At 47.8% G+C, this 25,311-nt stretch overlaps 1 protein-coding gene across 3 annotated transcripts in view; it reads right to left on the bottom strand.

The window, feature by feature from the left end:
* Window positions 1-25,311, bottom strand: part of LOC131091978 (discoidin domain-containing receptor 2-like) — a 65,733-nt gene that overhangs the window by 3,072 nt on the left and 37,350 nt on the right. For all 3 annotated transcript variants that reach the window (XM_058038392.1, XM_058038394.1, XM_058038393.1), the window contains exons 5-16: window positions 21,685-21,832; window positions 20,937-21,042; window positions 19,207-19,393; window positions 15,267-15,513; window positions 13,870-13,962; window positions 13,256-13,413; window positions 12,822-13,017; window positions 10,287-10,531; window positions 7,408-7,529; window positions 6,868-7,065; window positions 3,577-3,811; window positions 299-448 (exon numbers count right to left, since the gene is read on the bottom strand). In XM_058038392.1, the coding sequence (XP_057894375.1) occupies window positions 299-448; window positions 3,577-3,811; window positions 6,868-7,065; window positions 7,408-7,529; window positions 10,287-10,531; window positions 12,822-13,017; window positions 13,256-13,413; window positions 13,870-13,962; window positions 15,267-15,513; window positions 19,207-19,393; window positions 20,937-21,042; window positions 21,685-21,832 (2,085 nt within the window). The remainder of the gene's footprint in view (window positions 1-298; window positions 449-3,576; window positions 3,812-6,867; window positions 7,066-7,407; window positions 7,530-10,286; window positions 10,532-12,821; window positions 13,018-13,255; window positions 13,414-13,869; window positions 13,963-15,266; window positions 15,514-19,206; window positions 19,394-20,936; window positions 21,043-21,684; window positions 21,833-25,311) is intronic.

Below are 25,311 nucleotides of genomic sequence, written 5' to 3'. Positions count from 1 at the left end.
CCAGAAAAGGGAGAGAGGAGAGGGAAGGTAAGTGAGAAGCTGAGTAGGACACAGGTGAGAAACTGAGTAGGACACAGGACACAGGTGAGAAGCTGAGTGGAACAAATACAGAGGTGAGAAGCTGAACAAAACACAGGGCACAGGTGAGAAGAAGCAGAGACTGCTGCAGCTGAGGTGAGGGCAGCAGGGAGGAACATCCAGCAGGAAGGGAGAGGCTGAGGGAAGGAAGGAAGAGCTGTTTGTGCTGTTTGATTGTGCTGTTTGTTTGTGCTGTTTGTTTGTGCTGTTTGTTGCTCACCTGCCTGCCCTGGCTGCGGAAGAACTCGCCCGTGTTCTCGATGACCTGCTCGTCTGTCAGCAGGCTGTAGGGCTGCTCCTTGCACAGCACAAACATCTCCCACAGGGTCACCCCGAAGGCCCACACGTCACTGGCTGTGGTGAACTTGCCCTGGGGACAGAATCACAGAAAAATGAGGTTAGAAGAGACCTCTAAGATCATCAAGTCCAGCCTGTGGCCTAACACCTCAACTAGACTATAGCACCAAGTGCCATGTCCAGGCTTTTTTTAAACACATGCAGGGATGGTGATTTGGTGATTCTAGCACCTCTCTGGGAAGAGCATTCCAGTGCTTTACTATTCTTTCAGTGAAAAATTCCTTCCTAACACCCAACCTGTACCTTCACTGACATAGCTGGAGACTGTGTCCTCTGGTTCTGTCAGTGCTGCCCTGTGGAAGAGACCAAACCCACCTGGCTCCAACACCCCTGCAGGAAGGTGTAGAGAGCAATAAGATCACCTCTAAACCTCCTCTTCTCCAGGCTAAACAGCCCCACTCCTTCAAATGTTCCTCATAGGGCTTGTGTTCCCATCCCCTCACCAGCCTTGTGTTTGAGCATCTCAACATCCTTCCCACACTGAGGGCCCAGAGCTGGACACAGCACTCAGGGTTTGGCCCCACCAGCACTGAGTACAGGAGCAGGATGACCTCCCTGCTCCTGCTGGCCAGAGAGGATCTGCTCAGCCCAGCAAAACCCATTTTATAAAACCCTCCCAGCCTGCACTCTCTGCAGCCCAACACCTGGGGGGATGCTCCAAGCAGAGCCAGCACAGCAGCTGAGCTGCCCCAGCCACACCACAGGGATAACAGGGCTGTTTGTAGGGCAGCAGCAGCACCTGGGGGCCCCACAAGCCCCAGGCAGGTGCAGCTTTCACAGGGGCAAAGCTCTGCAACAGGGAGCAGTCCCAGAGAAGGACAGGGACTCCTGTCCCTCCTGAGATAATCTGTTTGCAGCAGGATAAAATAACCTGAGGGAGGGGGATAGTCACTGCTACCTCCACCCAAAACAGCAGAGCTCACAGAAAAGCCTTTGAAAGGGAAGCAAAGCCCTCAGGGTGAAAGCAGAGCCAGAGCAGACTCCAGACTCTCAGAGAAAGGCCCAAGATAATTTTAATTTTTGCACATGTAAGAAGCCAGTGACAATATTCCTGCTGTCCCTGTTTTCTGTCTTCAAAAAATGTGCCCAAACTGGCTGTATTTGGAACAATGTGTTTCTGGAGAAGTAAAAAGAAGATTGCTCAGAAAATAACACAAAACACTTGAGGGGCTGGAGGGCCTGTTTGGGCAGAAAACATCCCAGCCCCACTTCAGCCTGGCTTATCTGGCAGCCCCTGCAGTCTGCTGAGTTTGGAGGATGTTCACACGGGGAGGATGGCAGTGATTTATGCTTTAGATGCAGGAAAAGAGGGTGGATTTCAGAGAGCTTGGGCCTGGCAGCCTGTAGAGCAGAGGTAATTACAATTTTTCTGGGTAGTTGTTGTAAGAAAGTAACTCACCAACTACTACAAGGAAAAAAGTTTAATATTCTCCAGACTGGATGTGTCTGAGTTGTGGAACAATCTCCTGAGGGGAGACAGCAGGACCCTTAGATGTGAAAAAAAAACAAAAAAAAAAAAAAAACAAAACCATATCCTCCAACCAGACACTTGAAACCCAGGACATTTTGTCCTTGCCCCTCTCAGCTTCCCAGCTGAGGGGACAAGCAGAGCAAGGCAACTTCCTCAAGATTCCAGCAGGAATGCCAGGCACTCATGCCCAGATGAGGCCTGAGGGGTGTGATGCCATCCAGAGGGAGCTGGACAAGGCAGTGACCCACAGGAGCCTCAGGAGGTTCCAGCAGTGCTGGAGCTGCTCCTGGGTCAGGAGAACCTCTGCGACCAACCCAGGCTGGGCTGAGCAGCTGGAGCAGCCCTGAGAGGGAGCTGGGGGTGCTGGGGGTGAGAGCTGGAGCTGCCCCAGCCCTGAGCCCCCCTGAGCCCTGGGCTGAGCCCAGCGTGGGCAGCAGGGCAGGGGGATTGTGCCCCTGTGCCTGTGCCCAGGTGAGACCCCACCTGCAGAGCTGCCCCAGCCCTGGCCCAGCACAGGGAGGAGCTGGAGCTGCTGCAGAGACCCAGAGGAGGCTCCAGGGGGATCAGGGGATGGAGCAGCTCTGCTGGGAGGAGAGGCTGGGACAGCTGGGATTGTGCACCTGGAGAGGAGAAGCTTTGGGGGGACCTCAGGGTGGCGTGACAAGAATCATGGAGAGAATTTACAGGGGCCTGGAGTGCCAGGACACAGGGAATGGCTCCCACAGCCAGAGGGCAGGGCTGGATGGGATATTGGGAATTGGGAATTGTTCCCTGTGAGGGTGGGCAGGCCCTGGCACAGGGTGCCCAGAGCAGCTGTGGCTGCCCCTGGATCCCTGGCAGTGCCCAAGGCCAGGCTGGGCAGGGCTGGGAGCAGCCTGGGACAGTGGGAGGTGTCCCTGCCATGGCAGGGGTGGGATGGGATGGGATTTAAGGTCCTTCCAGCCCAAACCATTCCATGACATTCTGTATTGCCAAGGGCAGGCTCCTTTCCCAGGATCTGAGTTATGTCCAACACAACCCCATGGATTTCTCACAATGTGCAGCACAGATACTGATATTGCCAGATATTGGTGATTGCCTGGCATGGCTGTGTCAGGGAAGGGAAAGGGAAAGGGAAAGGGAAAGGGAAAGGGAAAGGGAAAGGGAAAGGGAAAGGGAAAGGGAAAGGGAAAGGGAAAGGGAAAGGGAAAGGGAAAGGGAAAGGGGAAGGGGAAGGGGAAGGGGAAGGGAAAGGGAAGGGAAGGGAAGGGAAGGGAAGGGAAGGGAAGGGAAGGGAAGGGAAGGGAAGGGAAGGGAAGGGAAGGGAAGGGAAGGGAAGGGAAGGGAAGGGAAGGGAAGGGAAGGGAAGGGAAGGGAAGGGGAAAGGGGGGGAAGGGGTGGAAGGGGGGGGAAGGGGGGAAAAGGGGGAAAAAGAGGGTAAAAAGGGGGCAAAAAGGGAAAAAAGGGGGAAAGGGGGAAAAAGGGGGAAAAAAGGGGGGAAAAAGGGAAAAAGGGGAAAAAGGGGAAAAAAGAGGGAAAAAAGGGGGGAAAGGGAAAAAAGGGGGGAAAAGGGGGAAAAAAGGAGGAGAAAGGGGAGAAAAAGGGGGAAAAAAGAGGAGAAAAGGGGGGAGGAATGGGGAAAAAGGAGGGGAAAAAAGGGGAAAGGCAAAGAAGCTCTGCGCAGTGCCTACCAGCAGGATGCTCTCCCAGGCCATCCAACGGATGGGCAGCACAGCCCTGCCCTGGATCCTGTAGTAATCCCCACTGTAGAGGTTCCTGCTCATGCCAAAGTCTGCAATCTTGATGGTGTGGCTGTTGCCCACCAGGCAGTTGCGGGTGGCCAGGTCCCTGTGCACGAAGTTCAGCGATGCCAGGTACTTCATGCCCGAGGCAATCTGGGTGGCCATGTACAGCAGGTTGGAGTGGCTGCAGCAAAGGGAAACACAACCAAGGAAAATCACTGCAGTTCCCCCCACACTCAGGATTTCACTGTAGTTGATGTGTTGGTGACCTGTTGTTTTATTTTCTGCCATAACAGTGGAACCAAACTGTCTCATCCCTGAGTAAGCAGGAACAGACAGGCTCTCCCTGAAATTCAGGCCTTCACAACCTGACATCCTTTAGATTTTGGGGTTTTTTTTCAATATCAAACATTAATCTCAAGATTTTCAAAGAGTTTGAGCATCAAAGCACCAATTTTTTGCAGAGAGACATGAAAAATTGAGCTCAGAATCTCATATCTTAAAAACCACTTAGCCTGGTATTTCAAACAACACCACTCTTGAATGCTTATATTAACATAAGTGTGTCACTTCACATTAAAGAGAGTTGACTTGGTTTTAAATATGCTAAACATTACTGAAAATAGAAACAGATGCATTTTTCTTCTAATTTAATTTTAATTCCTCCATTAGCTAAATGAAGATAGGATTAATAAAGCTGCAGGACACACAGACAGAGTTTGGACCATCAGACTCTCAGCATTCTTCCTGCACTATTGCTCTGTGCTGCTGAGCCTGTTTCCCACTGCTGATGCTCAAATGCTTCACACAACCAAGAACACACCTGATAAACTGCTCACAATTTGTGTTTTTTTCAGTAAAGGTCAGAGAAAGAGATCTTTGCCACCAGAACACAAAGAAGAAGGAGACTGTCACAGAATCATGGAATGGTTTGAGTTGGAAGGGACTTTAAAGATCATTCTGTTCCACCCCCTCCCATGGACAGGGACACCTTCCACTATCCCAGGTTACTCCAAGACCTTCCCAGCCTGGCTTTGGACACTTCCAGGGTTGGGACAGCCACAGCTTCTCTGGGCACCCTGTGCCAGGGCCTCACCATCCTCTGAGCAAAGACTTTCCTCCTAAAATCTAATCTAACCCTGTCCTCTGGCAGTGTAAACTCATTCTCCCTACCCTGTCACTATCTGTCTGTATAAAAAGTCATTTTTCCTACATTTTATAGGCTGCAGAGCAGTAACTCTCCCACTCCCCTGATGACCTGGTTGCTGCCCTGTGCCACAGCAATGGCACAGCCTCCAAGGCCTCAGGTTTTCCCTTCCCTTTCTGTGGTTCCCTCCCTCCCTGGGGCTGCTCTCCCCATCCTCCCTGTCCCACCTGAGCCCTGGCAGGGTCCCATCAGCAGCTTCCTCCTGGCTCCTGCAGTTCCCAAAGCTCCATGAGCAGCTCCATGAGCAGAGAGCCAGGAGGGGATGGGGCTGGATGGGGCTGGATGGGACAAACCCCTCAGCAGTGTCATGGTGGCAGAGGGGCAGAGCTGCCTTTGCAAGAGCAGCAAAGCTGATGGAGAAGAACCTGGGGGGGCTCAGCCTGGAGCAAAGGAGGCTCAGGGAGCCCTTGTGGCTCTGCACAGCTCCTGACAGGAGGGGACAGCCGGGGGGGGTCGGGCTGTGCTCCAGGGAACAGGGACAGGAGCAGAGGGAACGGCCTCAGGCTGGGCCAGAGGAGGTTTGGGTTGGATTTTGGGGAAAATTTCTTCACCCAAATGTTGTCAGGTCTTAGCACAGGCCACCCAGGCAGTGCTGGACTCACCATTCACCATTTAGAAGCCATGTAGATGTGGCACTTTTGGGACATGGTGGCCTTGGCAGTGCTGGGAGAACATCAATGATCTTAGAGTGTATCTCATGATCTTAGAACATCAATGACCTTTCCAGCCTAAATGATTCTGTGCCCTGACAGCCAGGGACAGCAGGGAGATGCATTTCAAACACCAGAGAGCCATGAGGACTAGAGAATGTGTGATCCCTGTGCATGACAGGGCTGCTCCCACCTCTGATGCACCAAACCCTGGCTCTGCAGCTGGCTGGGGTGGCTGCACCTTGTCACATCCATCAGATGCCCCCAGGCACCAGCAGAGCCAAGCTCAGAAAGGGGCAGGGGCAGTACTGTCACTGCCAGGACACAACCCCTTCAGAGCTGCCTCTGTGACACTGGCAGGGACAAAAGGAGAGGCTGAAGGATCAGTGGGAGATAATGAAAAACTCGAGGCAGAGCCAGGTAATGGAAAGCAGGGAAGAGCAATGTGACAGTGCTGAAGTTAAATGAGAAGCAAAGAGGAGATAAAGAACTTTTTGAGGCTTTGACCAGGAAAAAAAGCCACAAGTGTAAAGGTGAATGAGGTTTCAGATGGGCAGAAGGGGCAGGAAACTGGAGAGAGCTGGAATCTATTTCTTCTCAGACACAAATCCTCTCTCCTCCTACAGCTCCTGCATGTCCTGCCTGCAGGACACCAGGTTAACACTCCTGACAGGACCACTGACAGGTCCTGGCAGCAAGGCTGGTGCTGTCTGGCCAGGGTAAAACCCAGCCCATGAGAGCTGGCTCTGCCTGCCTTGTGCCTGAACCTCCTTTGGGGAGGAGCACACCAAGGCTCAGCAATGCTGCAGCTCCTGCTCAGTGCAGGGCTCCTCATCAAGCAGAATATATCAGTCTGCATGACTCTCCTCTGGGGAAAGCACTTCTGCAACAGCAGAGATGCTTTTATGGCAGGTTTAATCCTTCCATTGAGGAGGGAGACAAGTGCCACTGCTGACAAAAAGTGATTTTCTTTGCCAAATATTCTCCTTCTGTTGGCTGGTGAAATCTTCTCCTTACTGAAGCTCCACACTCAGCTCTTTTCATGCAATATTTTTTGGACACCAGAAAAGATATGAACCTTCTTCAAAGCCTAAGAAAAATTCTTGATTTTCATCCTAAAATTCTTGTTGTAATGCAACTGATTTTCATATCAATGAAATATCCACTAACATAGAAATGACATCTGGTCACCTCAATAAATACATCTAAGATGGTCTCTGTGACCAGAACAGCTCTGTCAGGGGCACTTCAGGGGAACACAGACCTCCAGAGGCCTCAGGAACAACCCCACACCATGGCAAGGGCCAGGCTGCAGGAGGGTCCCTCTGGCAAGGCACAGCAGATAAAACTGATTCATCCAACAAGCCAAGCAGCTTCTCTTACGTGACACAGGGGATGTTGTTGGAAATGGCAAACTTGCTGTAGATCTCCCTGTGGGACAGGAACTGGTTGAGGTCCCCGTTCTCCATGTACTCTGTGATCATGCACAGCGGGTCCTCCCGCACGCACACGCCCAGCAGCCGGATGATGTTGGGGTTCTTCAGCCTGGACATGATCTTGATCTCCTTCAGGAAATCATTCCTTGTGAAACAGAAAACACCTCTGAATCACCTCAAAAACACCTGGAGCTGTTCCTTTGTCTGAGGACAGCACAAGGGCTGTGCTCTGAGTTCAGAGTAATTTACACTTTGCATGCACAAGTGTGAAACTGGTTCTAAGCTCCCCCAGCAAACAGAATTAATGCAGCATTTCAGGTTGACATTGCAGCTTCCCTTACCCCCACTCCCTTCTGTGTCCTGCTCCTTCCAGGAACACACAGAATACACTCCCCAGACCCACAGCAGTCCCCAGGGCTGCCCTGTGCTTGGGGGCTGTTTGTTTGTTTGTTTCCTCCCCAGCTGTTGGCACTGCAGCTGCACTCACCTGGCTGTTTTGTTGACATCTGATCTCAGCATTTTCACTGCCACAAGAACAGGCTGGTGAGTGAATTCTGAGGATGAGACTCCCAGGAATTCCAGCAGGCCATCAGCTTCACAGAGGTGCACCTGCAGGGCAGAGGCAGCTGTAAGAGCACACACAGGCAGAAATGCAGAGGAAAACCACATCACAGCCAGGTCACTGCTGGCAGAATGAAGCAGGGGATGGTGACACAGCTGTGATCAGGAATGACCCAAGGGCTGGCCCTAGAACCTGACATAGCACAGCCCATGGCCTAGGAGCACACAGGGACCAAAGCCAGGTGAGTCCCCATACACTGAATTTACTGCACTGCTGCAGCAGCCTGGGCCAGCCCAGCTCACCCAGCACCCACTGGGGATGTCCAGGAAGGCTCCTGAGCCTGGATGTGTCTGCTCTGCACTGAAGCACCTCACACAACCCCAGAAGCATCAAACCATGGCCTGGCTCAAGGCATTGCTCAGACTTCATTGAGGAGCATCCAAGAACTACAGCCAGTTATCCAAAATCCTCAAATTCCAGAGGGGGAAAAAAGGAGAAAAGTGTGTGCATATGTGTCCCTGATATGAGCACTTCATCTGTAGGTATACTCAGAGATAAATAGATAAATACTCTAATGACTACACACAATTCCAAATTTCTTCCAATATATTAAGTAATATTATATCACTGCCAGGGTTGAACAAGAAGGGGTGACAAGACACTTTCTTAAGAAGTTACCAGAATGTGCATCCAAATGGAGAGCTGGGTGGGGAAAGCAGACAGACCTGAGGGTGTGGATAGGAAAAAGGACTGGATGTGTCAGTCAGAGACTTGCAGCAGTGAGGGAATGTAATGGGAGCATGATGAATTTTGTATGAAGAGAGCAGCAAGAACTGATGTCACAAGCATGGTGAGGGGGAAAATGAGACAGCAGAGAAAATGGGACAAACCTGCAGAACAGGAATGAGGGTACAAAGATGCTGCTGCAGCCCCACAGAGAATGAATCTGCTGTGGGAAAGCACAACCATGAGAGCTGGGACAGGTCAGAGCCACAGGACTGAGCACAGGTAATTCCAAGGTGATGTGTCACCAGGGAGGGGTGCTGCTGCTTCCTTGGGAGCAGGGAAAACAAAAGACTGAGAGGAAGGAAAAGTGGAGACTGAAAGAAGCAGTGAGCCCTGTTTTAGGAGCACACAGAGCCAGAGCAGCAGAGCAGAGCAAGTGATGGCCAGTTTGGGAAAGACTACGGAGAAGGAGAGACAGGAAAATGTGGTGCAGAGACTGTGATACATGGAAAGGAAAAGGCTCTGAATCCATCCTCAAGGAAAATGGAGATGGGAGAGCCATGTCCAGTCACTACAGAGGAGGAGTTATCAGTTATTAGAAGAACAGTGTGAGTGGGAAGGAGAAACCAGAAACAAACCAATGAAAAATCCTCTCTGTCCCACTTTTGGAGCACAGAGCAGGCAACAACAGAAAAGGCTGCACTGACAGCCAGGTGAGGAGGATGAAGATGTCAGCACCTCCCCAGAAAACAGTGAGTCAGGAAGAAGTAAGGGGACAGGAAAGCGGCTGGGGTGTCAAAATGGAGGAACCACAAAGATGGGCACATCACAGAGCAGGAGGCAGTCAGAGAAGGGCTGTGCTTGCCAAAATGTAACAGAGAAGCAGAATCTAGAACGTGAGTGAACAAAAGCTGGGAAGAAAAAAGACAGTGGAAAAGTGAGAGCAGGAGAGGGAAAGACCTGGTCAGGATGGAGCTACAGATGGTGTGAAAATGAAGCAGAGAGAGAAGAAAAAGCAAGGTGAAAATGTTAACAGCTTGAAAGGAGCTCAAGGAGCCATGGGAAAGTTTGGCAGATGACAGATGTGTGCATCATCCTGCCTGAGGCTGCTGACAAACTGGGCTTGACAAGCAGCAATGCCAGAAAATATGAGGGTGCCACAGTGCTTGGGAAATGTCTGTCTCTGCTTGGGTCAGTGTGCAGAGCACCCCAGAACCTCCAATTGTGACTGGGAGAGCTGTTCTAGCAGCCAGGATCAGGGTTAGCTGGACTGTGGAGAGTTTCCAAACCCACATGTCTAAAGGTGGGTGGCAACCATCAGATGTCCACAAAAGATGTGAAAGTGTGAATTCCCAACCCTAGGTGGGAATTTAAAGGGATATAGATAGAAAACAGAAAAAGTTTGCAAGTTCCTCTATTGATGAAGACCCCAGTGGTACCAAGCAGAGCCTCACAGCTGCTCAGTGGCTTGGCCTGGGGGATATCAGCTTTCCCCAAGGGCAATTGTAATTTTAACTAAAAGGGCAAACACACATTTTAATTTTAACTAAAACACTGGAATGCAACACCCTGGGTCCCACAGAAGACTCCTCTGTGCCAGGCACCTCCTACCTGCTGGAGGGTGAGCAGCAGAGTGGCTGTGTGTAGGGGGACAGAATATAAGGAAATAAAGATAGTGCAGAAAGTAATCTCACCCCTAAGGAGTTGCAGCTGGGCCAATTATCAAAGATTAGGGACAGGCCTGACTTTAACAGAGAAGAGTGTTCTCTGTGTAACCAATGAGAAGAGTGCTATAAAAGAGTGGGGTGGCTGGGCGAGAAGGGGGCTGGAGTCAGCTGGCTGCTTTGTCAAGAAGAGTCAGTGCTCTGAGGAGATGCCCATGAGAAACACCAAGAAGGTATGAAACTTTTGCAATAAGGAGACAACAGTATAGAACCCCTACAATAAGACAACAACAGGCAAACACACATTTTAATTTTAACTCAACACCGGACTGCAGAACCCTCAGTCCCACTGAGCAAGACCTCTGTGCCAGGCACCTCCTCCCTGCAGGAGAACCAGCAGCAGCGTGGCTGTACCTCTCCAAACTGTCCTTCCCCCAGCTTCTCCTTGAGGCGCAGCTGCTGCCGGGGGAACTCCCCCACAGAGATGTCCTTCTTGGTCAGGGAGTCCACGGTGAGGGCGGGCACCGCGTACATGTTGTTGCCAGTGACGCCCTGCAGGTGCACGATGTCGGTCTCGGCATAGTGGGGCACGTTGTTCTGGAAGCCTTGGTGAGGGGTGGACTTGGTCAGGTCGGGCTCAGCGTAGTCCCCGCTGCACACTGAGGGGAGCAGAGACAGGAGAGTCACAATTCCCTCCCTCAGAACCAGTGTGGCCCAGCTCCCACTCCTCCCAGCCCCACAGCTCGGAGAATTTGCTGCCTTGTGCTCTTGTGCTGAGGGACACCTACACGGGACATGTGGGAAATAAATTTGTGGAGAATTCTCAAAGCCTCATATATATGTGTGTGTGTGTGTATATATATGTGTGTGTGCGTATATATGTGTGTATATATATGTATATATTATGTGTGTGTATATATATGTGTGTGTATATATATATATATACACACATATATATATAATACACACACACATATATATATACACACACATATATATACACATACACATATATATATACAGACATATATATACACACACACACATATATATACATATATATACACACATATATACATATATATACACACACATATATACACATATATACACACATATATATACACACACATATATATACACATATATATATACACACACATATATATACACACATATATATACATATATACTATGCATAGTATCTCACATACTATGCATCTGTATGCAAACTTTGAAATAAAAAAATACTAATTAAAAATACCATATAATAAAACAGTTATTATTAAAAGAGAAAGAGAACTAGAAACGAGTTTCAGAATATAGAAATAAATATATAATAAAAAAATAAAAAATATAATGAAGAAATATAATATAAAAAAATAAAAGAAATATAATAAAATAATAAAGAAATATATAACAAAGAAATAAAAAAAGTAATATAATAAGGAAATATAATTTAGAAAAAGAAATATAATAAAGAAAAAGAAAATAAATATAACAAAGAAATAAAAATAATAAAGAAATATATAATAAAGAAATAAAGAAATATAAAGAAATATAATACAGAAAAAGAAAAGAAATATAATAAAGAAATAAAAATAATAAAGAAATATATAATAAAGAAATAAGAAATATAGTAAAGAAATATAATATAGAAAAATAAAAGAAATATAATAAAAATAATAAAGAAATATATAATAAAGAAATAAAACTAGTTACTTAAAAAACATAAAAAAATACATTGTACTAAGACCCACCAAGAGTTATTTTACATTATTAGCTTTAAAGCATTCACAACAAAGTATAGCAAAAGCTAATAAACAAAAAACTCACTTATAATGTATTGTAATTAGGAAATAGTTAACTTCTAATTATAATTATAACCTCTATATTGTCTCACCCTTCACATAAAACTAAAAATAAAATAAGAGTTTTTAAAACACCTCTCTAGGTCCCATCTCTAGGTCAAAAAAGGCCTTAATCCAACAGGGACACACTGATCTCTTTTACCCAGAACAATACCTGTGAGCTGCCAGCAAATTCCTGCTCATCACAGCCTGTTGTAGCCAGCCATGGGAGCTACAGGTCCTGCCCAGACAGGGAGGCAAGTCTGAAGTGATTTTCTGTTTCTGATTTATCCTGAGTACAATCAGTTCCCATTACCTGGTGCAGGGATGTTGTTTGCAATGTCAAACTTGCTCTGGGTTCCCTCCTGCAACAAGAACTGATGGAGGTTTCCATTTCCCATGTCCCTGGTAGCAAACTGCCCTCCCTCTTACAGCTTATTCACACAAATATGGGGCAATGCTTTAGAATTAACTCCCTGCAGGGTCAATATTACACACAACATTTGTTCTGCTTCAAATTCACACCCTGGCTCAATCCAATCAGCCTCCCTGGGTAGAATAATGCTGGATCTTAGCAACTTGTCAGTGTGAGGAATGCAGCACTGCCCTTCCATTCACTGAGTACCAAACACTGTTGGAAACATTCCCTTCTGTGGGGGTCCAAAAGCTCCCCAAGGGCTGGAAGCCAGGACACCACAGACAATTCCCTGCTCTATTTCCTTCTGGTGTTTCTACAGGAATTTCAGAGCCCTGGCTGCCAGAAAAGGGGTTAAAGGTCTTCTCCCAAGAGTGCTGTAGGCAGCATCTCCACAAATGTGTGATTGCTCTGACTGCCCAAACCAGCTGCTCAAAGATGACCTGGGTAATAAATAAACAGTTTTCAAATAAAACAATGAAAGGCCAGACCCTCTAGTGGGACTGCTGCTCCAGCTGTCACAGCTCCATGCCAAGAAGTGCCAGTGTTCCACAACCCTGCCTGAGCTCCCTGGGTTATTGCATTGCACAGGAGCCAAATGGACACTGACAAGTGGCACATTTTACAATCTGACAGAAATATTAAAAGAAGAAACACACAGCTTCTGGAGACTGATGATGTTACCTGAATCCTCTGCACTTTGGGAGAGCTCTGGAAGCTTCTGGAGCAGTGTAGCTGGCTGGTGGTACTCCAAATCCAGTGGGAAAGCACGTTCATAGGTGGGGTTTGACTGGTGGATCTGGGTCTGGTTGTTGGCAATGGTGTAGCTGTAGAAGGAGAGGCGAACGGTGGCATCCTCCTCCAGGATTCGGCGTGGGGCCTGCAGAGGAGAGGGGAAAACCAAACCAAAACACTGAGGCAATGCTCAGCTGTTAAGTAATGCCTTGGCTGCAACCACAGCAACTTCCAGTAATATCTTGGACAGGGCTGGCATCCTCCCCTGCTGTGACAGCAGCTTTAGCCACTCCATGGAGCTGTGCTTTTCACATTGTTCTGAGCTCATTAGGGTTAATGATTAGTTCTGAGCTTGTGTCTACAAAATAGCCCCATTGTCTTACCTTTTCCAACCTTTTCTGAACATATTGCTTCCAAAGAATGATGATTATAATCATCAGGAGCAGCAGAATAATGGCCACAAGGCAGCCCACGAGGATGGAGGTGTTGGAGTCATCTGCCTTCTCCCCTATCCAGGTGCTGGTTACAGAAGATGTGGTTCCTGTAATCACAGAGAAAGAGAATCTGGGGTTAAAGCACCAGAGGTTTTCTGTGCCAGCCAACTCCCTACAGCCTGGTAGAGAAAAGATCTTGGGCAGCTCACTCAACATTAACACCAGCTGCGTTCACATTTTGCTCTTAGCAGAAATTCTCATTTTGGAGGCTGAAAGGGCTAAGAACTGTGCAGAGAATTTCTGCAATCAAAGACTGCTGTGAGCAGAACATTCCTGCAGTGGATCCATCCTAGAGCAGATAGTGCTCAGAGTTTCACTGGCTCCACACAAGTCCGCAGCCCATGTTCTGGGGCAGCCCTGGCCAGCTGAGGCTCAGGGACTGTCACATGCTGCCCTGTGCACCAGGCACTGATCAGGCCATCCCCAGACCTCCAGAAATGGATGTTCCTGTGAAATTCCCCAACACCTGAGCCCTTGGCATGGCCAAGGGGCAAAGTCCTTACCCCAGGTGCCCTCAGTAGCGTTGTGCTCTGTTTCCAGGAGCTCCGTGGTGCTTGTGGCTGCTGTGACAAAACTGGGATTCACACTCTCCATGTCTGTGGAAGGAAGGGCAGAGTGTCAGCCCAACAAACCCTCTCTGCTCCTGCCAGCATTCCCTGCAATCCCAGCCCAGGATGGGGCTGCTGTTCAGGAGCACATCAGGAACAGGAGAGGCTGCTGTCTGCAAGGTAATCAGCAAGCAGCACCCATGGAATTCCTCCCTCAGGAATGTCCTCTCACTACAGCTGATTAAAGACTTTGGAGTAGAAAGCTACAGCCACACCTTTCCCCGTCAGTCCTGGTGGTTGTACAACTGTGGGAACCCAGAAAATTCCTCTGGCTGCCCTGGAGGACTGGAGACCCTGTCAGGTCTTGGCACAGAGCCCAAGACCCCTGTGCCTTTGATTTAGCCCTTGAAAAAAACAATTACCAACCTTTATATGAAGGATTACAAGCCACAAAAGTTTAAGTAGAATGATAGTGAATAGTGATAGTGATTTATCACAGGGTGAAAAAGTAGATTTTGGGGTTTTTAGAAGGGGGGTTCAGGAGGCAAGATGGCTACAGACCCCGAGATGTCAGAACTCAGCACATCCCTTTGGATGTCCAGAGTTGCTGAGAACCTGGTCAGGGGACTCAGAGACCCTGGCACACAGCCCAGAACACCTGGGGATTTGATTATGACCCCTGGAGCAAGTTACCAGCTTTGCATGAGGACATGAAAGTCACACAGGTTTGAGTGGTGTAATAATAAAATATTCACAGGGTGAAAATGTAGATTTTAGGATTTTTGGTATGGGGGTTATGGGGACAAGATGGAGGAATCTGGGAGTGTCTAGTCCTTCTTCTTATTGTTCTCCATTTTCTGCAGTGCTGTTGGCACTTTGGGAAGGGTTTAGAGTAGAAGTGCACTGTCTAACATAGATGATAGGTATTGGGAATTCAGTGTAAATATGTTATATGTAGTTTGTAGTATAAAAGGACAACACAGAGTGCCTGTGGCTGCCCTGCTGAGCAGATCTCACTGGGCAGAAAGAAAATTTTATAGATAAGAATTAATAAACAACCTCAAGACTGAAAAGTGAAGAGTCCAGACTTGTTCTTCAGCTGCGTGGGCTGAAGCAGAGACACCCTGCACATCTGGGGCAGCAATTTTCAACAGCAACCCGAGACTGAGATACAACCTCCTCCTGCTCCTGTGCAGCCACTGTCCCATCCACCCCACACACCCTGCACTGCCACAGCAGCTCCTGTGCTCCCTGTGCAGCCACTGTCCCACCAACCCCACACACCCTGCACTGCCACAGCAGCTCCTGTGCTCCCCGTGCTCCCCAGGAGTGCCTGGCTGTGGGAGCCTCACCTGACTGGAAGGAAATCTCGCTCATCATCATCCAGGTGTCAGCGAAGTAGAAGCGGCACAGGATGGCCTTGCCCACGCGCTGCTGCAGGGGCACGGTGACAAACCTGGCACTGGGGTTTTTGTCATCCAGCACCGTGGCCACCCCCACGGGCTCGGGCTCCCAGTCTGCGATCAGCCTGGGCTTGAACAGACACTCCACCCTCTGGAAGATCTTCACCCCCTTGGAGAACATGTTGTTGCAGTGCACCTGGGGAGAGGAAAAAGGATCCATCAGAGAGGCACCTAAATCAAGCCCCCAGGGTGTTCCACTCAGGAAAATTTTCCATTCCCACTATGTCCCTGTATGAATGCAGAATGAGTGACTTCTTCCAGTGTGCAATGAGAACTCTGCTCTGAAACAGCTCTGAATTTTACCTGCAAAAGCTACATTAATGGTCAGATCCTGGCAGGCTCTTCAAAAGGCCCATATAAAAATCAATCCAGCAAACCCTCGACTGATTAATGAATGGTTAACTTTAGATTAGTACAATTAATCAATTTTGGGTACCCTTCACCCCTTAATCAAGGGTTACCCAAAGTTGATTAATCATACTAATCTAAAGCCTTGCAGACCAATTTTCTTTGAACCTTTAACATAACAAGGGAAAGAAAAAACACACCTAAACTCTTAGTGTTAAAAATTTGGTATTATTTGAATTGCTTGACATAAGTAGCTGGAATTGTTAGGCCACAAGCTGAACTTTATCTGAACTACATGGCTCTGTTCTTCAAGTCAAAGATGGATTTGAATGAGCCCTGGAGCTAATAATCTGATCATGAATAAAAGTAAAGATGGATTGTAGCGAAACTTGTATGTAACAATCTGATCATTAATAATAGTTAGAATAACAAAGCTACAGCTTAAATATCACTCAAAGATCAATAGCTGGGGTGGACAGCCCATAGATCCTGGTCTGTGAACTGGAACAAGAATGTTAAAAAATGAACTACTGAACCCACCACATCCCCCACAGAAACCAGTCTGAGAGGCTAGTGTGGAAACAATGGCACAGCAGCCATTTGGTGATGAAACAGAGAAGAGCATGGAGAATCCAGACCCTGATACTGCTCTTGGATTCTTCTTCTGTCCCTCCTGGCATGAGGGGTCCCAGGGATTTCTTTGTCTTTGGTCCCTCTTTTGAGGTACCAGCTCGAGCTATGACATCACAATTGATCTCTGCTGTTAGATGAGAATCGTGTCCCAAATTTCTCTGCATTTAGAAACTTTTAGCAGCTGCAGCCTAAGCTAATTCCTTCCAAAAGCCACAAACCAGGACAAACCCAAGCAGTGTGACAAACCCCCTGACATACCCCTGCTCTGGCTGCACACCTTGAAGACAGCCAAGGGTCTGAGTTTTAGGGAAATCATCATCTATCCCATTCTCCTAGGGGCTCAGCACCAGGTTGAGCTCTGTTATCTCAGAATCTGCAGTTCTGTTAAGCTCAGGACCACAATATCTCAGCTCTGTGGCCACTGACCAACAACCAGCAGAAATAAGGTGACTCAAAGCCTTCAGCATCCCTCAGCCTGCTCCATTCCCACAGCCACAGTGGCCCAGCCCCTCCCAGAGACCCCAGGAATGATTTCCTGGTGACTGTGGAGTATTTGTCACTGTGGCAGCAGCAGTTCCCAAATCCCCTACAGCCCTGAGCCCTATTAATTGCTTGGCCTCTGCAAGGTCCTGCAGTGAAGCACTAATGAGGACAACAGGCCTGATGAGCAGCAAAAAGACAAAAGGAGGGTATTTGCATGTAATTAAGACCAGATGAAGCTGAGACAACGTTATTCAATAAGGAGAAGCAGTCATTCATAAGCAGTCAGGAAAGCCTGATGCCTGGAATATACAATTTGTGCCTTATTTGGACAGGAGTTGGATTTGTTTCCATCCTGGACTGACACAGAGACATTTTCTATTGCAAACATCTCCTACTAAAGTCCAATTTTACAGCCTGCAAGCCTATGCAATGCAGTTGCAATGTTACTGACATTAATTTTTAATAGTTTATTGGATACTGGGAAAGCTCAGAGGACTGGGATAAAGCTATCAGATAAGAAGATGCAAAAATTATCCACAGACCACTTGGCCTGTACAAAAGAAATGCAAAGCTGAAGGAGCAACACTCAATAAATAATGAAGATTAATTTATGCTAATCAGAACAGCTTTTTAATTAGATGCTAGATGAAATAGCTCTTCTTATGATCTGATATGTTTGGTTTATCAGGATGGTTGTGTTTATGAGACAGATTTTTGGAAGGCATCTGTCTCCAATTAGCATAGTGTGGGCTTGTGTATTATATTAATTTGATTAAACATTATCAACTAGTAAGTCTTACAAAATTTAAGGCAGAAATTCTTCTCTGTTTTTCTAAGAGGAATGCATTCCTAAACCAAAATTATTTGCTGCTTTTTTCAATGGCCTGAGGGAGACAGCAGAATCACCAGCAATAAAATAAACTAAATAGGAGGGAGGGAGTTTCCTAAAATAATCTCAAGGACTGACTCATGTCAGGGCAGTGAACTCAGGGACAAAATCTAAGTGATGCTTTCCACACTGGACCTTTATCCTGGACACTAATAACTTGGAACTGATTTTTAGCACGATCCCAAAGCCTTAATGACCACTGGCTCCCTCTCTCTTGGCTTGGAGGACTAATATCATCACAAGATTCACAAACAAAGAGGAATCGTCCAAAAGCAGGAAATTGGTACCATTCTTTTATGCAATTTGATGGAAAGCCTGCATCCAGATCCAAATTCTGTACCAAAAAGAGTAATCAGCAAAGAAAGAAAGAATTGGGTGACTGCTCCAAAAATGACCCTTGGTCTCACCAGGAAGGCATTGAGAAATCTGCCAGCTTAGTTTACTGAAGCAAAGATTAAAAGAGTGGTTTAATCATGGTTTAGAAGCAGAAGGTTCCTGAGAAGGCAGGGCTCTTTTTTTGCCAGCAAAAGCAGGCAAACAGCCAAGGGTTGCAAGCTAAAAATAGACAAAATAAAACCAGAGTAAGTAACCACCAAAACAATTTACTTAAGGATGTGGTGGGTTCTCCTTCATTTGAAATCTCTACAAGAAAAGCCACCAATCCTTTTTAAAAGATCCTGCTGTTTACTACAGACTCAAAGTTCAACTCGTGCTTTTCCTGTGCCCTTAAATAATTTCCCACAGCACAAGCACAGGCTGAGGCATCCAGAGAAATGTTTGGTCAAAATGGAAGCACAGCCACGTTCCTTTACCTCAAGGGTCAGTAAATCCTACATCCTAAATCCATCTCAGCTGCCTAAAAACTGCTTCAGGTGTCTGCTTTTTATTCCTTCAAGCCAAATACTTGAGAGGAGAACCTGAGGGAGGAGAACCTACAGGGAGGAGAACCTACAGGGAGGAGAACCTGAGCTCTGAAGAAGCAAGTGCTCACCTGCTTCACCTGTCTACGCTGGAAAACTTGGGATATCTCCTGCTCAGATTCTGCATACAGGAGGCACTTGAATTGGGAAGAGTTTGTGGAACTCAAAACTCTTCCCAATTGGGAAGAGCTCTCTTGGGAGAGAACTCTGCTTTGGGAGGAGTTCTCAAGGCCAGGTTGGATGGGGCTTGGAGCAACCTGGTCTAGGGGAAGGTGTCCCTGCCTGTGGAAGAGGGCAGAGCTTCAAAGTCCTCTTCTGCTTTGGAAGAGTTCACAAGGCCAGGTTGGATGGGAAGAGTTGGGAAGAGTTTTGGGAAGAGTTCTCAAGGCCAGGTTGGATGGGGCTTGGAGCAACCTGGTCTAGTGGAAAGTGTCGCTGCCTGTGGAACAGGGTGAAGCTTCAAAGTCCCTTCCAACCCACTCAATGCTCCAAGGGGGCAAGCTGGGAGCCCCCAGCCCCACAGGCTGTCCCCTGCAGAGGGAGCAGGCTGAGTTACCTTCATGGAGGTGAAGTTCCTTGGGCGGTCAAACTGGAACTCCATCTGCACGGCGCCCGTGCTGAAGCTCTCGTTCCTCCAGCCCACATAGTCATAGCCCGGCCACACGCGGTACTGGTGGCTCTGGGTGAAGTCATCCAGCCCCAGAACTCCATCTGTGAGCTGGCCCAGCCCTCCATACAGGTGCCTGGCCAGGGAGAACCAACAGTCAGCCAGAGCTCCAGTGGGAAACCACGTGCATCTTTCAACTGGTACCAGCAAAACTTCTATTTTCCTGCTCTTAACCCATCCTGGGCAAGAACTCCCTCACTGCTCTCATGCAGCACCACCTGGATGTTGTTTGGGCTGGGATTTTAGTATCATTCCCAGCTTGGGAAAATGCAGAAGTTTTTGCACTGCTGTGAAGGACCAACAGCAAAGCTGAGCTACAGGCAGAGCCTTAGAGAACAAAAACAGAGACTGTGGAAAATGACACTGTGTGTTCTGCCAACAGAGCTGGAGCTGCAGCATCTCACCAGGCATGGCAGGAACACTGCTCCATCCTCTGCTGGGGGAACATCCTGCAGGCAGGCAGGCACAGAAAGGCAGGGAAGTGGGAAGAGAGACCATGGGCAGCTCATGAGCCACAGCCAGGCCTAACCAGGATCATTTCTGGCACTGTTCCTAAGAGAAGAGTGTTGCTGGCTCCTTCCAAGGCTGACTGGACTCTTTGCCAGGACCCTGCCTCACTCCACTCCTATGTGAGGGTGCAGAGCCCCTCAGAGTTTCCCAGCTCTGTTCCAGAGTAGAAGATGCCAGTGTGGCACAATTCTGACCCCTCTGCAAGTCCTTGGCTCTACAGTCCACCCCAGCTGAGCCCTCCTGTCACTAGAGCACAGGTACAGGTGCCTTTGAACTGCAAGCCAGGATTAACAGCTGGAAGAGGCAGATTCCTACCAGTCAGGCACATGAATAGAGGTTAAGTAGTTTCAAGGAGTCCTGGCTTAGCAGGTTGGGGTTTGTGCTTACATCTGCAGCTCCCTGACAGCCCCAGGGACCAGCAGGCCCAGGTTCCTAAGTTAGTGCTGAACATGCAACACCTATTCTGTACATAAAAACCTTTTTTTTAAAACATCCAAGCTCTACTGTGTCAGCCCAGCTTGAAACCAACAGATGTTTATACATCAAGACATTGTTACACAGCATTTTCCAATGTCCAACAAGCATGAAGAACTGTTTGGTGTTGCCATAAGGTAGGAAAATCATACAGAAAAGCTTCATTAAAATCAAACCTGCTCTCCTTGTCAGGCTAGCCCTTTCTAATTCCCTATGTGAAAGCAATCTTAGTGAGAGCAGTTCATTAGCATAACAGTTTATTCCTGGGTGAAAAACAACTAGTACCTGTATAAATTGTTTTTACACTGTTAGAAAAAATAAAACTATCTCTCACAAAGAACTTGTCCTGCATGTACACACCTAGGGTTTGAGTGACCAATCCATACAGAATAACAACTTGTTAATAACCAATAAAGTAATTGGCAAGAAAGCTCCTGACCAATGGGACTTACACGTGAGGTGTGTAAAACCATATAACAAGGAGTTCTGTGAATAAAGAATGGGCTTCTTCCACCATGAAAAAAATGGAGTCCCATGTGATTTATTCCAATATATGGGACACAAGGTACCAGTGACAGGGTGAGTAGGAGAGAATTTGCACAATGATAGAGAGAGAACAGGACAGCTTCTCCCACCTGCGTTCCTGGTAGCCATCGTAGGTCGAGTCATTCAGATAAACAATGGGGAAGCCAGGAGCTGCTATTGTCCCTCCTTCAGGGATGCTGTAGGATGCCAAACCATCTGAAAAAGAAGGCCATGCACTCAGAAATGCAGCAGCAGCAGCCTCCCATCACCTGTGTGCGTGTGACATTTCTGTATGTGACACAGACCAACAGCAGCAGTGCCAGGGGTCCCCTCTGCACACCTGGGGGGCAGGGGAGCCCCAGGCAGGGCTGCTGGGGAGGCATTGTAAATCAAAGGCAACTCTGACAAAGGGGACAGAACAATGAGGAGGACTCTATGGATATCAGAAGGCTAATTAGTTACTTTATTATACTATACTATATACATTTCATCTAAACTGAATCTGCCAAGCACTCACTCTACACACACCTGCTCACACTGCACTGAATCTCGTGGCTGTCACCCAACAGTCCAACACACACACACAGACACTCTCTCTCTTGGCCCTGACAGGCCAAGGAAACAAAGCACCCTCATTTTGGATAAACAATCACAGAATCACACACAGAATCACAGAAGTTCAAGACTGGAAGAGACCTATAAGATCATGTGCTTTGGCACAACACAGGCACAGCAAGCGATAAGAATTGTGTTTTCCCTTTCTCTGAGCTTCAGAGAACATAAATCTCAGAAATCCCTGGGAAGAAGTGTGCCTTGGTTCTCCCTGTGGAGAGGAAGGTGGCAGCAGGGAGGGCTCACCGTGCCAGACGCAGCCGTAGAGCTCCACCCTCATGCACACGGTCATGGGCGCCTTGGTGACGGGGATGAGGCGCACGAAGCGCGCGATGATGGGCGGCCGCAGGTCCTTCAGCACCACGTCGTAGGTGTCGGTGTTCCCTTCGATCACCTGCAGGACACAGAGCCTCAGCTGAACCTCTCTTCTGGCTGCCCTGGATGGCTCAAGCCCCTGTCAGGGAGCTCAGAGACCTTGGCATGGAGACAAAAACACCTGTGTCTTCAATTTTAACCCGTGGAGAAAATCACCAACTTTGTGTGAAGATTTACAAGCCATGAGAGTTTAAGTAGAATGATAGTTTGTTGTGGTGTGGTGTCATGGTTTGACGCTGGCACAATGCCAGTGCCCCCATGAAAATACATTCTCCCTGGTGTCTGCTGTGAGATGTGACCAGGAATAGAGCAAAACAGGTTCCAACTTAGGAATACAGAAGAGAAAACTTTATTAACCTACAACTATATGAAAAAAGAAAGACACAGAAAGAATGAAAACCTTCCAAAAACACTCCTCCTCCCCCCACCAAATTTCCAATACATCCATCCCTCAGATCACCAACTCTTAGTCCATCACCACCCTTTGGATAATCAGTTCATCACGGAGTGAGGAGTCCCTCTTGTGCCATAGGCTTCCCCTGGAAACACAGTTGAGACCTCTCCACTCTGCCTGCAGCTGGTGCATGGTAGGGAATATGGTACATCCACTCCATGCCATGCTCCCTAGCCCAGGTGTTGATAAAGCTGCTCTTGAAATGAGTCCCGTTGTCTGACTCAATCCTCTCAGGGGTACCATGTCTCCACAGCATCCCAAAAAACTCACTTCCTCTCAAACCATGACACTCGGGTTTCTCCCTGTAGATTTCTTCCCCAGGTGTGTCAGTCACCTGTCCTTTCCCCATCCTGACCCTTGCTGAGCACCGTCTGTCAATCCTGGCATTCCAGAAGGGCATCGAGTGATTGGCAGAATTCAAAAGATGCCTTCCACCCCTGGAGGGACATTGGGCTATCCAGGTGTCCTTTGTCCCTCCCCTCCTGTCCCTGCTTGGTGGCTCCCTGCCCCTCTCCCCGGAGTTCAAAGGAACAACAACCACGGGCTCAGGGAGTTCTGTTGGAGCTGGTGCTGGGTTCAGAGGCTTGTGGGCCAGAATAAAGCTCTGGATCCAAACCCTCCATCAGAACCGACTCCTTTCCTTCACCATCACCTTAGAGCTTCTCTGCCAGAGGGAAACCTGAGGAGCAGCCCCTGTTATGGGGGGAGGCTCCATCCCAGCACCACCAGGGCTCCTGCAGGCCTGGACTTGTCCCCATGGGCCCAGTGCAGCACCCAGCCAGCCCAAAGTGTCTGTGGGGTGAAACACCACACACCAGCCAGCCAAAAGGGTCTGTGGGGTGAAACACCACACACCCAGCCAGCCAAAAGGGTCTGTGGGGTGAAACACCACACACCCAGCCAGCCAAAAGGGTCTGTGGGGTGAAACACCACACACCCACCAGCCAAAAGGGTCTGTGGGGTGAAACGCCACAGTTGCCACTTTTTGGTGAAGCAGCAAGGGCCACACAAGCTCAGACACGTCCCATCTGGCTATATTGGTAATTATTACAATAATAGTTAGTTTGTCACAGGATGGAAAAGTAGAATTTTGGGGTTTTTAGAATGAGGGTTCAGAAGCCAAGATGGAGGGATTTGGGCGTGCCTTGTCCTTCCTCTTTCTTCTTCTTAGCCTCCATCTTCTGCTGTGATGGTGGCACTTTGGGATTGGTTTAGAGTAGAAACAGATTGTCTAACACAGGTGATAGGTATTGGAAAATTATTGTTAATAAAGTACACATAGTTCTTAGTATAAAAAGCTAACACTGCCCTGAAGGCAGTCAGTGTGCCATGGACCAACTTGCTAGACAGACCTCAGCAGGTCAGAAAAAGAGTATTTATTTTATTCTGTTTATTTCCTGTATAGATAACAGAAAATGCACAACCTTGAAAAGCACAGCCGAGGAATCCTGACTCCTCCTTCGATTGCGGGGTTGGGAAAAAGAGACTTTCCAACACCTCACGGTCATCTCAACACCAGAGACTTTGAGACCTCTCCCTTTTATTATTGAAGGGATGGCTCCACAGTCAGGCTAATAATGATTTATTGCTCAGATAAACCTCAGTCTCAGAGGCTGTGAGACTTACAAGAGCAAGCAGTTGGCCATAGCTCAATGTGGTCACAAGTTCTTCATTACAAGACAATATGTAACTTTCTAACCCAATGGACAGCTGCCACAAAGCTTATTTTGCTTTTCTAACCTATCACCTTTCCTTACTTCTACTGCACTGTGGATACTTTTATCCAGTAGGCTATTATCACACAGATAATTATCACACAGATATAATTTGATTATAACATCTAAATTCTTAGCTTGCTCTGTACAATTACATCCCTACATTATAAACCCTTCAGCATCTTATCAATACAGTTTCCTACATTATAAACCCTTCAGCATCTTATCAATACAGTTTCCTACATTATAAACCCTTCACCATCTTATCAATAGTTTCTCACTTACTTCAGGCATATTCTTACTTACTATAACTATGTAGTCATAATTTTAAAAATATAAGTTTATGATTTTTCTACTTAATGTCTGTGTACTTTATTTTTACATCAATCCAAGCTGCAGTGCAGTGACAGGCAGGGACCCTCATCCTTCCCCTCAGTGCCACCACTGTCCTGGGAACTCTCCACTGTTCATTTTGACTTCCCCTCCCACCCCACAAACAGCTTTTGTAGCATGCACCAAAATGTGAGGGATGGGCAATAAAATGGTAATGGCAAACAGCTGATCAAAGGTCTGGGTGAGCAGATAACTCATTAACAAGATAAAAGCTGTCACCAAATACAGCACTGCAGATTCTCCTGGGGCTTCCAGAGCACCCTCAGTGCAAAAAAAACATCGCATCCAGTACCTCTCTAGTCTGGCTCAGGTCTTCAGGCTTCACAAGGCAGCCTAAGGCAAAGTGACCAGGTCAGACAGCAGCAGGTGAGAGTCCCAGGGGAATTTAACAAAGGTTATGAACACAGCCCCAGCTCTGTGCAGGTGTGGAGACAGCATGAGACAACTGTGGTGAGCAGGGAAGCCTCTGAGTGGGGCTCAGCACATTTCCTACTCTCTAAATTCCTTCCTCCTCAACATCCACACACCAAACACTGCCATCAGACACCCAGAAACTCCTTAATTCCCTGCCACCCTCTCCAATTTTAAATCCCAAAGCAATCATCTGCTTGGCAGCTGCCAATTTAGAAACAAGTGTCTAAGAGAAGGACACCCATGTGATGTTTGGGACTTGCACAGACAGGTAGTGAAGAGCCACAGTTCTCCTGATTTGGGGGATCAGGTCAGGGGACATGGACAAGAAGAAAACTTCAAACACCCCCTCAGAAAAAAGCACCCTTGCACCAGCTCCACAGTAGAGGAGCTGAGAATCCTGCCCATCTTCTGAGGAGCAAAGGAGGTGATGCACCTTGAGTAGCAACTCCACATCCTGCAGCTGCTGCTCTTGAGCATGCCCTTACTCAGGGCCAGAAAACCCAAACTGTGTGAGAGACAAAC

Source organism: Melospiza georgiana, chromosome 20 (genome assembly GCF_028018845.1).
Source record: "Melospiza georgiana isolate bMelGeo1 chromosome 20, bMelGeo1.pri, whole genome shotgun sequence".
NCBI classification, from domain to species: domain Eukaryota; kingdom Metazoa; phylum Chordata; class Aves; order Passeriformes; family Passerellidae; genus Melospiza; species Melospiza georgiana.
The sequence above is the reverse complement of the archived record's forward strand: the minus strand, read 5'-3'. Positions and strand labels throughout refer to the sequence as shown.